General features: G+C 43.7%; 1 protein-coding gene across 6 annotated transcripts in view; it reads right to left on the bottom strand.

Moving 5' to 3' along the window:
- ALDOB (aldolase, fructose-bisphosphate B) overlaps positions 1–15,539 on the bottom strand; it is a 40,112-nt gene that overhangs the window by 8,127 nt on the left and 16,446 nt on the right. For 2 of the 6 annotated variants that reach the window (XM_072958980.1, XM_072958981.1), the window contains 3 exons: positions 14,805–14,913; positions 1,359–1,480; positions 337–548 (listed from right to left, as the gene is read on the bottom strand). In XM_072958980.1, the coding sequence (XP_072815081.1) occupies positions 337–548; positions 1,359–1,470 (324 nt within the window). In that variant the 5' untranslated portion in view covers positions 1,471–1,480; positions 14,805–14,913. Of the gene's footprint in view, positions 1–336; positions 549–1,358; positions 1,631–9,247; positions 9,301–12,345; positions 12,435–14,804; positions 14,914–15,539 lie in introns of those variants that run through there. The other 4 variants (XM_072958982.1, XM_072958979.1, XM_072958983.1 and 1 more) reach the window with 4 other exon arrangements.

The following is a 15,539-nucleotide window of genomic DNA, read 5'->3' on the forward strand; positions in this document are numbered from 1 at the left end:
CAATTATAGCTATCATGAGCTAAATAATAATGACGTGATAGGAACTGTCTTTAAAACTCATTTCATCCTTCTAAGAACCTTATGGGGTAGGTACTATTATTCCCATTTTAGAAATGAAGAAATAGAGACACAAAGAGACTAAGTACCTCGTAAGAAAGTGGTTGAAAGAAGAGGGTACTGGAAAAGCTCAGAAGAGGACCTGGTTCTCAGGAGGAAGGTGATGATGGAAAGGAGTGAGAACAGCAATCAGATGGTGAGAGTGTCCGCACGTTGGCCCTGCCCGAGCCACTGTGCTGGGAGCGCGGCTGCGGTGAGACGGAGGCGAGATTTATTCACCTTGATTCCCACCACGATCCCCTTTTCCTTGAGGATGTCTCTGAACAGCTTTCCCTGGCTGTCCTTTTGGTAGAGGGTCTCATGGAAGAGGATCACACCCCCGATGCTCTGGTTGACAGAGCTGTCCACGGTGAAGAGGAGTTCTCGGAACTGCCGGCGGTTCTCTTCCGTGTTCTCCACCTTGATCCTCTGCAGGCGGCTTCCCATGGTGCCTACGGCAGGCGGGTGAGGGCAGCATAAGGAGCAAACCGGGGCTTCCCTGCTGCCCTCCTCCACACCAGCTCAGTGACCCTCATCAGGATGCGCAGCAACACTCTCTTTTCACCCCAGATCTTCAGAACTCCTGCCTCTTTATTTTGTCTCCCCAGGGAAAGACCTTGGTTGCTGTCAAGACTCTGGGAAGGGATGCATGGACTGGGAATTCCAGGGGCAGGGTGGAAGCTGCCATCAGGTCCAAGTGGGTCAGTAAGGCCCTCAGGCCTCTCTAGCTCTCCCCTGGTCCAGCCGTCCATCTCACTGGCTCTACGCACAGTGGAAGGAGTGATGGGGCAGGCTCTTGACTTCTCTGGCTTCTACCATTTTATAGTGGGCTGTGCAGGCCTGCCACAGCTCACCCTTGTGCCATCCTGAGCTTCTTTCAGCCACAAGCTCTTTCCTGTTCCATGTATGGACACTTCCCTGATCTCTCTGCCCTTCCATGGCTGACCTCACACTGACTTCTAACTAGCAGCAGAGGTCTCATCCAGGTTACTGAGTTCCTGACCTTGCTACGGCTTAGATTCAAATGACCTCTGGCAAGTGGCCTTAAAATGAAGGGCTTGAGCCTGTTCCCTTGCTTTTCAGAAACCTGCCTTCTGGAATGGCAAGACTCAAAAGGGCTACGCTTACTGAGTCTTCTGCCCCCACTCCTGTATGTATAAACCTTTCATTGCTCTGAGAGGAAAGGGAATGTGATTATAAACGTGCCTTTGCTAAGTGCAGAATCAAGGGTCTGCTTGTTGTATGATGTTTCTTGCACTCACCTACAGACTCATCTGCAGCCAGGATCCCCTTCCCATTGGCAACAATGCGCCGGGCAGTTTCTGAGAGCTCCTTCTTCTGTTCTGGGGTGAGGGCTGGAAACTGGTAGGCCATGGTGACAGGTCTGGAAAAGAGTGCAGAAGAGTCAGTTGTGAACAGAACTGTAGGACACTCACATGGATTCATGACCAAGACAGCAGGTGTGCAGAAAAGCCCTATAGGCTCTCTGACATTTCTGGTCCATTTCTACAACTGGATGAACAAATGAGATCTGTTTTGGGTGTTTTTTTCCCCCTGAGCCTAAGTAGTTCCAATTAGCCATAATGGATGAAGGTGGGATGCCAAATTTCATGGTGATCCTCAACAGAGTGCCTTCCAGAAAGCCTTCAGGATCACTGATACTGAGACTAAACCAGCTAATGAGTGATCCACTCAAATCTAACAAATAGAGGGCATGGCAGTAATTGACTCTGTCTCTCTTCTGTGGACTTCTGGTGCCATCAGGTGCCCTGGATGGCTTGAGGCCAGGACAGTGAGGCTCTCAGCCTCTGTGGTCATCCTCATTTTGCTCTGTTAGACTGCAGTCCCACCAGAGTATTCTCTAGGAGCAAGCCTGAGAGGAGAAACCACCATTTGGCCTTGAATTTAACCTCCCTTCAGCTTTGGGACATAGAGGGTGGGGTGCAAGTCTCCTTTTTCTTATGTTCAACCACCTATAAGACCATTTGGGGTAGATGGGAAGATTTTCCCTAAGTGCCTCTGGGCCAGAGGTTCCCGGAAGCTCTAAGGATGCTGACATCAGATATTGATTCCTGCTCCAGTAATTCTCAGGTTCACTGCTTTGGTAAGGAGAGACTCTGGCTCCAAGATCCCCTACCCAAGCAACCTCTTCAGCAGTGGTCATCTGAAAGGGATCATTGATTCTGTTTGGCTGCCACTTTGGGCTAGTCTTGAAAATGCAAGCTCATAGGGCTCTCATCTTAGATGTCAGAAGGAATACTTTTGCATAGGTTGGATTATCTAAGAAAAAAAAATGGAAGTGAGGATTACCTTGAGCAATTTCTTATTCAACCCTGGTCTCTGCCTTTCCCCAGTCTCCTCTCCCCTCATACACTCATATAAGCGCAGATGTCCTGTGTCTGCTTTCCATTTCCTGGAAGCTAAGGGACACCTCACTTCTCACTAGATCCACTCGACAATGAGGTAACCACAACAGGTATTATCTTTATTAATTAGTGAACAAGCCAAGACTCAGAAAAGTTAACTGAATTGCCCAAGGTCCCACCTAGGATGAGGCAGAGCCCTCCACCCAGTTTTACTTCTCATGTCAAACTGATCTTTTCACATTTTCTGCCTCCCTTCTAGGCATTCTAGGTTCAGCACTCTATCCCTTGATACAAGAAGTCAATGGCTACTGAACCAATAATTCATAAGAAGTGTAACTGATGTCACTCTTATTGGGGCTACTCTCACTTTATACTTAACTCCAAAGAACAGAACCACAAATGCCATCACTGGGGTACCAGGATAGGCTAGTGGGCAACGATTTCTAGAGAAGATGATTTCCCAAGACCCCTCACATCCCAGCCACCTGAATACAATGTCTCCCCAGTTTACACATTAGTTCCTAGACTGTAGACAGTGACTGTTAGCTTTGGCTCTGACTTTTAGACCGAAGTGCAAACTTTTTCTTGCAGTTTAGATATTTGCACAAAGGAGTTGACAATTATCAAAAAACAAAGACGTTTTCTTAATGAAACAAAAGGAAAACATAGACCTGTAACAGCAAATGATCATTTATTGCCAAGCACTTTGCTAACTGCTTTACATGCACTATAAAATTTATTCTTCACAATAATCTCAAAAGGCAGCTGGACTTTCCCCAACTGTGTAATAGATGAGAAAAGAATACAAGACAGTTTAATTATTTGTCCAAGGACGAACAGCTAATAAGGCAGAAAGTTGGGATAAGGGACAGGACTCCCTCTTAAAGAAAGAGTGAGCTTGGTGAAAGAAATTGGCCTTTGGATGACTCCAGTGTCCTTGATGACGCCCCCGGAGTGCCTGGTGATGACATCCCAGAGGATCCTTGGGCTGTGGACCATTATCCCCATACCACATTACTACTTCATAAATATCTGAATCATTCACACAGAAGTAGATCAGACAGACCTGGGTTCAAGGACCAGCTCTGCCTCCTCCTCATTGGGCCCACAGGCAAGTTGGTAACTTTCCTGAGTCTTGGTTTACTATGGATTAAATGGCTATAATATTTGCTCTGCTTGTATCATTGCCCAGTGGTCAAATGTGACCTGTGAGCACACTACTCATTGTATTTGCTCAAAATATATTTGTTGAATCGCATGATAAACATTAAGATGCTTTATAAAGCATTATGAAAATGTCAGGCATCGCTAGTTCTTTTTCAATTTTTAAAATAATAATTGCCTAAGGCATTTCCATGTTTCTGTTCACTACCAAGCTATTTTCTTCAGTCTGTGTGCTGACTCAACCAGAAAAAACAGAGAAAAGGTCAAATTGAACCAATACTGTTTATGGGAAGTTAAACTTCTACAAAGAGATTAAAGTTCTGCACCACATCAGCACAAATGTTGCCTCTCTGTTAATCATAAAACAGGGGCGCAGGCCAACGTTCACCACCGGAAGACAGGAGGCCAGCTGGGAGACAGTGATGATAGAGAATGATTTCTGTGTCCCTGAGACCTCCTGAGGTCTGAAGCCAGCTTTTAAAAAGTGGGAAATTGTTCACATTACATGATAAAGTAAAAAAAAAAAAAAGCAAGTTTCAGAAAGGTATGCAATACATAGTAGTATCACTTTTTAAATTAAAAAAATGGTATACACACATACTGTATTTGAGTCTATATAAGCAGAGAATAACTACACTGGGGTTACTTCCAGGGAATGGAATGGGGTGGGGTGACTCACAATTCACTCTATGGAGTTTTTGTAATGTTTGATTTCTCAGTGAATGAGCTTACATAGGCATCTTTTACTGTACATAATCTATTAACAAATAGACGGTAAACACAGAAAAACAGAACTACAAGTGACCTCAGAGATATCTGTACCAACCCTGCTAACTTTAGAGATGGAGAAACTGAGGCCCAGAAGAAATATGTCTGCTGCCCCTTCTAAGGTGTGATTGTAAATCACATCCTACTAGCTTACGACTTGGAGTCCTTTTTCCAGTCCTTCTTCAGCAAAACAGCAGATGAAACCCTACAGTATAGTTCTTTCTACCTTCCCTGAAGAGGTTCTGTGAAAAGATAGTAATTTGTAAATGATCAATATTTAATTCCTGGAGAAACAGAAGGGAGTAGAGAGTACATTTGCTTCTCCATGTACAAGGCAGGTGGATTTTTCAAGAAGACATGAGGAGCTTATCTATTGGAAGCCTATGACGGTCGGGCAGTGCACACAGCACTTGTACACACAGATGCAGGAAGATGCCACAGCTTTGTTGTGTATCCTGATACCACAGTGACAAACGCAATGAGGTGCTCCAGAACAGCCTGCCCCCTGGTGCTTTGGACACACGTGGAGCAGCTCAGAAAAAGACCTGAGTGTTGCTCTTTCCTCTAAACTATGCCAAAGGAGCTCCTAGGTTTACAGCAATTACACTCCATTTCCTGCCCCAGCACCTCAGGTCTAGCCTGGGCAGTCCTCAGATGTGCCTTAGCTAAAGTAATGGTGGCCACAGAGCCAGAGCCCCTGCTGGATCCACACTGGCTAATGGAACCCCAGGGAACTACTTACAGAGAAGTTTATTTTAAAAGGCAACATATCCTCACAACATGCCTATTCTTCAGCTAGTAGAACAAATGCACCAAAATACATTAGCAGCTTTTGATTCCTAATATCTTAAGCTGTAGGATCTTCAGAGTAGAAAATGTTATGGAAGGTAGCAAACAAGGGAAGAGTTTGACAATCGGTAATCAAATGAGAACTATGCTCTGCAATGCCTGTTCCATTTTCTTGTTTGAGCAGTGGGTGAAGACAAAGGGTAAAATAGGCCAAGAGTTCATTTCTATGACAAAGAAATATCAGCGCTGGTACTAGTCGGTGTGGGCAGAAAATGAAGAAAATGACACAAGGCGATAGATACATAAATAAATCATCTCACCTGAACAAGCAGTTGTTACGGTGAGAGCAGAAATGAGCAGGAATCTCAAATACTGAGTTGAACCTAACCAAATAGGAATTTTCAAGCTGTTTCTCCTAAGCCAAGGACTCAGAAGAGCCCGCATACAGGTACCATCGGTACCAGGCATTGCCACCGCTCAGAGAAGCAGGAGAGGTAGGGAGAGAAAGCCATTTCAGCAGACCATCACGTTTCCAGCCACCATTCAATTTTTCCTGAAACCAGAAGCACACAGACTTTCCCCTCTCCGTGCTTAGTGCTGTCACTAATCCCTTACTCCGGGGTGCAGTCCCGGTAGGCAAAGGGAGTCCTTTTACTTACAGTGTGAGAGAGCAGAGTCCTCTCAGGTATCGGAAGCTGTGGATGAGACAGCAGCTGCCAAACACGATGAATCTTCAGGAACACACAGTTTTTATAGACTTCTCATCAAAGCGTTTTTTTCTTTTTAACTTTTACCCTCCCCTTCCCACCCTGTCCTCCTAGGGAGGTGTTTAACCAGTAACTCGGATTGGCTCGTAAACAGCCAGTCCGGCTAATTATGCTCACGTGCTCTTCGTACTCACAGAGCGTTAAAGCCGTAAGGGATGTCAAGAGACCATGCAGTTCTTAATCCAGACTCTTCACATTACAGGTGCGGAAAAGGAGACACAGAGGATTAGGGGAGTCCCCTTCAGTCACACAGCGAGTGAATGACTGGGCTGTGGAGGCCCCCAAGGGAAACTGGGAAGCGTGTTAGGTTATCTCCAGCACCTACTACACACTTAACCTTGGTCAAGCTTCTTTTCACTTCTCTGAGCCTGAATTTCCTCCTCTGTAAAGTGAGATCTGAACCTCACAAGAGCTCTAAATGAGTCTGTAAAGTGCCTGCACACAGTAGGCATTCAAAGATCCTTCCTAGTTCCCCCAGAGGAAGCTGGGCACTGATGGTTTTAATGTCAGAACATACTGTCTTTTACTCTCTTCTCATTCTCTCCTAACCTGTACATTTTTGTCTTTAAAGTTGGAAAAAAAACAGAATAAAACTCAAAGTGATTGATGTAAGCCATCAGCTCATCTAGTTACAGCACTGTCTGGATAAGGTCATTCTAAAAGAGTGTTTTCCTTGAGCATTAAACCAAAATCTAATTCAAGAGAAGGCAAATAAAAATAGTGTATACTTCCTGAGGCAAATAATGAATAAGGCAAATAAAAGTTACAGGGAATCTAAAAACAATGGGATGACCATGATCACAGGAAAGTATCCATTCTCAGGAATACGAATATGTTCATACTCCTTTGGAATAACTCATAAGAGAAAAACGCTAAAAAGCCAAAGCTCTCTAGAGTATAGAGTGTAACATTATACTGAGTGAAATGTCAATGAAATAGAAGGAAAGGAAGTAGGGAGTTGTGTTATTTAAATAGAGTTTAGGTTCAGCTTCTAAAAATGAGAGTGTTAAACACTGAATGTGATTATTGAAGGCTTTGTCTTGGGAAGTTTGGCCAAGCCCTGTCCTGAGGATAACCCAGGGCCAGACCGGGTGAACTTCCCTCAGCTCTCTTGACTCCACCTGCCTCCCCAAGGCACACTTTCTGGTTTCTTCATCTCCACCTGGTGCTCATTCAAGCACCCAGTGCTTGATTCCTCAGACCAAGATGATCTGATCTGGGGACACGTGAGCTTTCATCAAATCTGATTTTTGTGGAAGGAGAAAAGAGGAACAAGGAAGTTGATAAAAGAATGGAGAGTGGGGTTGGTGACAGATGTTGGGGGTCAGGGCTGGGGTGGTCAGAACCGTGACTGAAACATTCTACCCACTGAGAGATTCATGGTAGAAATAATTTCACTTATGTTCCTATTACTAATTATTCTTGTTTTAACAATGACAATGATAACAATAGCTCTTTTAAAAAATTCTGTGATGCATCTGATTATTTCTATATATTATCTCCACTCTCAGCACCTCTCAGAGGAAATGTTTATTAGCCTCATTTTCTGGATAAGGAAACTCTGGTTCAGAGAGGTTCAGTAACTCACCTAGAGTCACAGAACAGGTACAGGGAGAGCTGTTTCACTCCAAGTCGGTGGTCTAAAGCAGAGCTGCTTACGTTTTGGTAACTTCAGACTGCAGAGATTAGTTCTTTTCCTCTCCCCCTCCCAGCAGTTTATAACCTTGGACATTAAACCTGCATTAAACAGGAAAACATGACTTGCGTCGGCAGACCTAGGTGGCCCTGATCTTGCTGAGCATCGTTTCACGTGAACAGCAGACTGGCCAGGCACGTCAGAGGAGCATAAGTACCCCCGCCCCCCGAGTGGAGCTGCCTCCTGCTGCTCCTGGGGCATCAGCATTTGGCCACCACCAGGGTTTGATGAGCTTCCTGAAACTCAAAGTTCAGGAAAGCAAGGGTAAGGCTTACTGGACCTTAGAGAAACAGCAACTCCTGAGCAACACAGACTGCTTGCAGGTTTTTGGGTTTTTTTTCAAGTCTCTCAACTCAGTAAAACGTTGTAAATTGTAAAACTGAGATATCATGATAGGTGGGCTTGGAGGCTGTGAAACATTGTAGAATCTTCCAACCTCTTTAATCCGCAGTTTCACTACCTGTAAAATGGGCTAGTAATGACCCATCAGAAACTGGTTATGAAGATGAATGCAATAACATTCAACTAGGGATTTAGTACAGAGTACTTTTTCATTAAATAGCTGGATCTGAATGCATAATTCTGATTTAGAGGCCTCTGACTGCAGACTCTTCTAAAACGCAACACTAAGATGGTTCCATTCATGATCACTACTGTCAAAACCTCCAACAACTACCTCACTTATCTGTCTAAGGAAATGTGTGTGTGCAGTTAGGATGCTGCAGAGGCACAGTGAAATGGAAAGAATGGGCTGGAGAATTTCAGAAGCACTGAGTGACCAGTACTTAACCTGACTGTGGTCAGCAGTGACCACCACCCCCATTTCCCCCTAGTCCCTCGTGGTGAGTTGTTTACTGCTTCGTCAGTGTTTTCTCTTGGCCTTTTGCTCAATCATCCCAAAGTCCAATTCTTCTCTCACTATCTAATCAGGATTGTCAGTTACTTATGTCATCTATGACCCTCAACACAATGTTTCTTTTATTCTTCCTTATCTCTTTGGTGACTCTTCGACCTTCAGGAGAGAAGGCGTTGTGTGCCTGTGGAAAGAGGCCTAGATGAGGCGGCATGAGGTCTGCCTGTGGTCTAGTAGGGCCCCTGACTAGCCATGGGACCGAAGGAAATCACCTTCTCCCAGTCTCCCTTCCCTGACATGTAAGTCAGTCTAGCGATACCACTCCTGTCTAACTCTGCCGCGTTGCTGTGCTGACTGGACGACATCATCTAAATGAGCGCTTGGAAAAAGATAAAGCCTGCAGAATTACAAAGTGTAGTAAGCCACGTTACCTCATGGAAACAGACATTATACTGCTCCTGCAGCATGTACACACACACACACACACACACTTTTGAGGATCAGAAAACAAGGTTCTGGCCTTAGCTCTACCCTGAGTAGCTGGATGACATGGCCCAAGGGAGGGCATTGCCATTTGTTGAGCTCTTACTTCTCACAGGGCCTTTCCTGGGCACTTCAGGTAGAACACTTCATTTAATCCCCACTACATCCATCAGCAGGGTAGGCATTGTTTTGGAGAGGAGGGAGCTGATTCTGCCTCTGGCTCAAGAGATACTACACCATCAGTAAGCAGCAGGGTAGGACTGACCTTGTGATTCTAAAGCCATTCTGGGACCTTGAACTCATCATCTGTACAGTGAAGGAAGGGTCCCGTCTAGCTGGGAGAGTCTACCATCTTTTCCCCCCAAAATTGCATGTTTCTGGCATACATGTTTGTCCTAAAACAAAGGAAATGGTTTTAAAGAATAACACAAAAAGCAGTAATTTAAAAAACATAAATAATATAGAAATATTATATAATATAAATTAGACCAAAATTTTTTCTTTGGGGAAGTATTGTTGAAACAGATTATTTATTGACTGGAGATGCTCATAACGCTGGCATGTATCTGGCATGTACAAAAGAAACTGGGTGGTTCTAACCCCCTTCTCCTATTCCCCTGGTCTTTGGGTTTGTTTCATCCCACTTCAGCACCCTTTAGGAATGAAGACTGATAGGCTGACCAGATCCAGAACTACACTTTCCTAGAAAGCTGGTCAAAAGGCCCAGACACTGAGGGGCAGGCAGCCAACCAGCATGCAGGAGGCAGACAAGTCAACTGCTTAGTGACCACCTCAGTGCCACCTACCCTCCCACAAATGAAGAAAAGGGTCACTCTGCCTCCCGCATAATTAATCCAGTCACTGACAAACTCAACCTTCTGCCTTTCTGAAGGTCCAGCCATATATTTTGTTGGTGAGTCCATAAAATTTAGTCATTAAGAATATAGACTTTGAAGTCAAATAGAACTTGCTTCAAATTCCAGCTCAGAGCTTCCTGGCTGTGTTACTTTAGGCAAGTTCTCTAACTTTGTTGAGCCCGTTTCCTCAGCAGCAAAAGAATAATAATAAAACTTAACCTACAACATTGTTGAAGGATTGGACTGAACGATGAACAAAAAGAGTTAAGTATAATGCCTGGCAAAAATTAAGTCCTGGATAAACAGCAGGTAACGTTATCATCACATCACCATCATTCCTTTCTCCTCTCCACATTCTCCAAACTCCCTTCTCTCTGTCACCAAAGAGGGGTATTTCTAAAATTTTTGCTCCTACAGCACCCAACCTCATCATCTCCTGTGTCCTTCATCCTGAATCCTGTCTCACTCCCACTCTCAAAAGCTGTCTCCATTTAATACTTAGAAAAACTGAGTTGGATCCTGAGTCCATCTCAAAAGTTGCATACCTACACCCAAGAAGAGGTACCCTCCCCCTTAGAGGGTAGTGGAGAGCTGTAGAAGAGGAAAGACTTTTTTACCCATTCGTGAATCAAAAAAGAGTATGACATCCACTGAAGGAGATGGAGAGTGGTTGAAGCAGGTTTGAGAACACTGAAGAAAATGGCAATATTATGTGTGAAAACTGTAAAGGGGTATGAAAGAGAGAAGGTGAATAAAGAGAGAAGGCCATGTACCCAGGCTTCTAGAATTAGAAGCAGACTGAATGGCAGGAAGGGTCACTCTGCCTGGTAGGCAGACAAGCTGACCTCATTAGCACTGCTGTGCTGCACCACTCAAGATGCACGACTGGCTTGCCCCATGCCACGGCATGCCTGTCCTCTGTGGCACAGCTGACTCTTAGGAGTGCTAGGCCCTGCTGGGCTGCCAGATGGAGGTGTAAATAATAGGGTGGAACAAGTTATCTCTGTGGCAGGAAGCCCAGAGAGGTCCGCATCCAATCACTGGCACCCCAGCAGAGCCAAACGATCCTGATCAGGCAGCGGATGCCCTGACTCCTCTAGAGGAGGGGGAGAGGGGAGTAGCCACCCTCTTTTAATCAGTTTCTTGCCACAGGCGTGCCCTCTTCTGTAGCTCATTTTGTTGGTTCTCATTTGGCCATTTGCCAAATGAGAACAGGGATCTTTGATAACAGGAAGGAAAGTTAAACTGTCACTTAGAAAACTGGAAAGAAAAAAGGTAGTCACTCACTTAAAATAATTATATCCCAGAATGTCACGGTCAGAGGAAACACAGAGTTACCTCTTGCTAGGTCTCTTGCTCACATGTGTGCAAGTAAACTTGCCAGTCATTTTTCCAGTGTTCTCTCCTCTCTCCCAAACCCCAAAGGCACTGACTGTCTCTGGGATCTTTTCCCTCATACCTTCTCCTGTATCCATCCCAGATCTACAAGGTTAGCTGCCTACAGTCGTTCTGCAAAAGTAGGAAAGAGAAGGCAAGATCACAAATAGGTCTGTCGGTCGGTCGGTCTGTCTGTCTGTCTGTCTGTCTGTATATTTATCTATCTATCTATCTATCTATCTATCTATCTATCTATCTATCTATCTATCTATCTATCTATCTATCTGTCTCAGATCTCAGCTCTGCTCTCCTTGCCTTTTTAGATCCAGATTTGGCTAAAATCTCCATTCCATAACCTCCAGAAAGCCCAATGCCTTCCCTCAATTGGGAGAATTTCCCAGGGGGGCTCTGTTATTGAGGTCACCCTGGCTCAGAGCTTGTCCTTTAACTGAATCAGTTCAGTCAAGTGGACGGGTCATCCCCCTAGGCCCAGTGCACCAGCCTTACCAAAGCCTTGGTGACCTGGATGGGAAACTCCACTCCTCCATTGGATTTCTATGAAAAAAATAAAAACCAGACAAACCAGTTCACTTGCACAAAGCCTTTTGGTGGTGTTAAAAGATAAACTAAGGAATATTAAAATTTTTAGAATTTATTTTGAGCAATACCAAGTGATTGGAGGCGCTCAGTTGAAGACACCTGGGGGAAAACTTGTAGAGAAAAGATGGAAGCAAAGTAAGGAAATTGAGAATTGGCTATAGCGGAAAGCCTAGCTGGCTGTTTGTGATGGGCTGTCCCTAGGTTTCAGTTGCTCGTCTGCTTACGTAGGTGTCACGGCATTAGCACCAGCTCTGTCTCATGGCCTCCTTGCTAACTTAATTTAATCATAGACATAACTAAAGGTTTGCAGAGAGGAAGAGGAATTACACGGCGGCCTTCGAACAATTTAAAATTGAGCATTAGTCATCCCTATTTTTAAGAGTCCTTTCAAACACCCACCAGATGTCAGATGCTGCAGGTCCCCTCCTCTCCTCTCCCATTTCTCCTCATTTCTTCCCTCACAGATTGCCTTGGAGGTCTGAATCGTTTCACCCTGCCAGTTGAGGCAGTACTCCACCCCTTATCTCACCTCGAAACCTTCGTATCTCCAAACAGATCAACGTACTCCTATCAGCTATGGCTCTCGGCAGGGCGGTCCACTCCGCTAGTGAAGTGCGCTCTCAAACCCCGGGACTCCGCCAACACGTTCCATCTCCTCTAAAGGGCACTTTGGTTGTTACATCACAGTTGTGGCCTCTCACTTAAGTATGCTCCAAGGCTGTGTGGTGAGTTCGAAGTAACACAGTCTCCCTCTCTGACACTGTCAGGGAAGAAAGACCAGGACTGGGGCTGGGGAGACTTTCCTGCTCGGACTCGGAACTTCTGGCTCCGGTGCGGACCCCAGGACGCACGTGGGTGCTGAGCTGGGATGAGGGGCAGTCCTTCCTTGGGCCTGTTTCTCTGCTGCCCTTCTGCTCTGGGACTGTGGGGATGAAACAGAACCAGAAAGCTCCAGAGAAGAATTAACAAAGGACAGGCTTTCCTTTATACCCAGATGATGTAATTTCATTTTCTTGAGCTAGACGTGACCGGGACAGATGGTGGCCCTGTTAGCTAATCATGCCAGCAAGAGAGGCAAGAGAAGACACAGACAATTCTGAGCCTTAAGTTATTTTTTTTTTATAGACATCCACCTCCTTTAAACTCGGTTGTAAAAATTTGGCCCACACAGGAGTGATCTTTCTCCACGTTTGCGTGTTAAATCCAAGAATAGCACTGTTTTAAATTAGGTATGTATCAAGGAGATTTTGATCTTGGCTAAAGAGGGAGTGTAGCCAAAGTTAGAATTACATGGCTATTTACATACAGAGTGCACGTTTTTGGCATTTTAGACATCCATTTAAAATCAATAAAACAGTAAGTCAGACAAAGATAAATATCATAAAGATAAATACCACTTTTATGTGGAATCGAAAAAAAAAATGATACAAATAGACTGATTTACAAAACACAGACCGACTCACAGACAGAGAAAACAAACTTCTGGTTACCAAAGGGGAAAGTAGGGGAGGAGGAGAGGAGGGATAGATTATTATGAGTTTGGGATTAGCAGATAGAAACTACTATATACAAAATAGATAAACAAGGTCCTACTGTATAGCATAGGGAACTATATTCAATATCTTGTAATAACCCATAATGGAAAAGAATCTGAAAAAGAATATATATATATTCGAATTACTTTGCTGCAGACTAGAAACTAACACAACATTGTAAATCAACTATAATTCAATAAACAATAAAATGAATAAAACAATTTCTGTATTGACTTCCACACCTGTGGGTCTCTGCTGAGTAAAGACTGGTTTTCTATTCAAGCCCATCCCAACAGATTCCTCAACTTTGACCAAAACCAATGCCAGAGGCCAGGAAGGGCTAAGATTCACATTCAAGACAGACCTCAAATTCCTTTTAGATATGATCGCCAAATGAGTTAGACACACAGTTATTTCTTCACGTATGTGTTCAAAGCATTAATTTGCTAAATATATGCATTCAGATTACACCAGTTTTGTAACTCTGGTTTTGACACTTCTACATTTTTTACTATATTTACTGGAAGCTTATGATTATGGAAGTAGCCTGGATCTCTCTTGGCCTCTGAGAGGCTGTGTCACACACCTACCTTGATGGTTTATACACAGAGAGATCTTATTCCACAACAAAGGAGTATAAATTTGGGCTCAAGTCCCCTAATTTTTTTTTTAATCAAAAGATCACCTGAAAGAAATGTTAGGAGGGGATTCTTTGAAGAATATGCAGCCCATCCAGATAGCAGAGGTACAGAGAATGGGCACATTCCATACCCAGTCCTACACTGTTGCTTTTGGAATTGTTCTGGGTAAAATAGCATTACTATGCTTTCAGTGTCATGCCACCTGACTTGCCTCAGGGCCATTATCAAAAACAGGTCTGTGCAACTCACTCTGGCCATTGTCCAATAAATTCCCATCTCAGCATGTGCTCATTATGTAGTGCTCAGACAAAAATTCTTGTTTAATCTAATACCTAAGAATACTTAGTTCTTCTCCTGAAAAATCAGTTTAATTTTATCTTACAATGTTGTAAAATTGCTTAACTGGCCAGGTTTCCATTTCTCACTGCCTGCAGATTCATTCAGAGTCACGTTTTGGATCTACCCACACCAAGTAGTGGACCTTAGCGTTTATTTAGTTCATTGTAATTAGTTTGGCTACTTCTTCACAGGTTTACCTTTGGGCTTTTGTTTTTGTTTTTGGTGTTTCAGTGTATTTTGAGTTTTTTAATTTTGGTTTTTTAATATTTTGGTCATTAATCCAGATGTATTTTATTTTTGTGTATGGTATGAGGCAGGAATTTAAATGTATTTTTCCCCAAATAGTAAATTGTGAATCATGCAAGTTCTTAAATTGCAAATAACAGACTCTACTTGTCTAAGTCATTTTGGGTTGCTATAATAAATAGCATAGATTGCATGGCTTAAACAACAACAAATATTGATTTTCTCACAGTTCTGGAGGCTGGGAAGTCCAAGATCAAGGTAGATTCAGGCAGATCCATGGTCTGATGAGGACCCACTTCCTGGTTTGCAGATGACTATCTTCTCCTTGCATTCTCACTTGGCAGAGAGCAGAGAGACAAAGCAAGCTCTCCTCTGTCTCTTCTTATAAGGGCACTAATCCCATTCATGAAAGCTCTACCCTTATGACCTAATCACCTCCCAAGGTCGGCACTTCCTAATGTCATCATACTGAGGGTTAGGATTTCAACATATGGATTTTGGGCAACTCTGACCTCTGAGAGAGCTTAGAAAACTGGCTTTGTAGGCTATGCAGCTAAGAACAAGATAGGCATGGTTAACACATTCAGAAGAAATATCTGACCACACCACAGGAGACTTAAGAAAGAAGGAAAGAAAGAAAGGGAGGGAGGAAGGAAGAAAGAAAGAAAGAAGAAGAAAAAACTAAATAAAAATAAAAATCAAAGAAATTCTAAAAAACCGACTCAGTGGGACACTGGCATCTCTGACATGGCAAATCCAAAAGAGAAAACACTTGATATCACACTTGCCGGACTGGTCTCTCTGAATATGCCCTCTACCTGGCTCCCTTCCACATCAGCTGCCAGTGATGGGGGAAGTATAGAATCTAAGTCATATGCCTGATTATGGATTCTTTTAGGAAGGCAGGACTTACTTACATAGTGAGACATAATTAGAATGTCAAAAGGGTATTCAAAAAATGT

The sequence above is a fragment of the Vicugna pacos genome, chromosome 4 (assembly GCF_048564905.1).
Source record: "Vicugna pacos chromosome 4, VicPac4, whole genome shotgun sequence".
NCBI lineage: Eukaryota > Metazoa > Chordata > Mammalia > Artiodactyla > Camelidae > Vicugna > Vicugna pacos.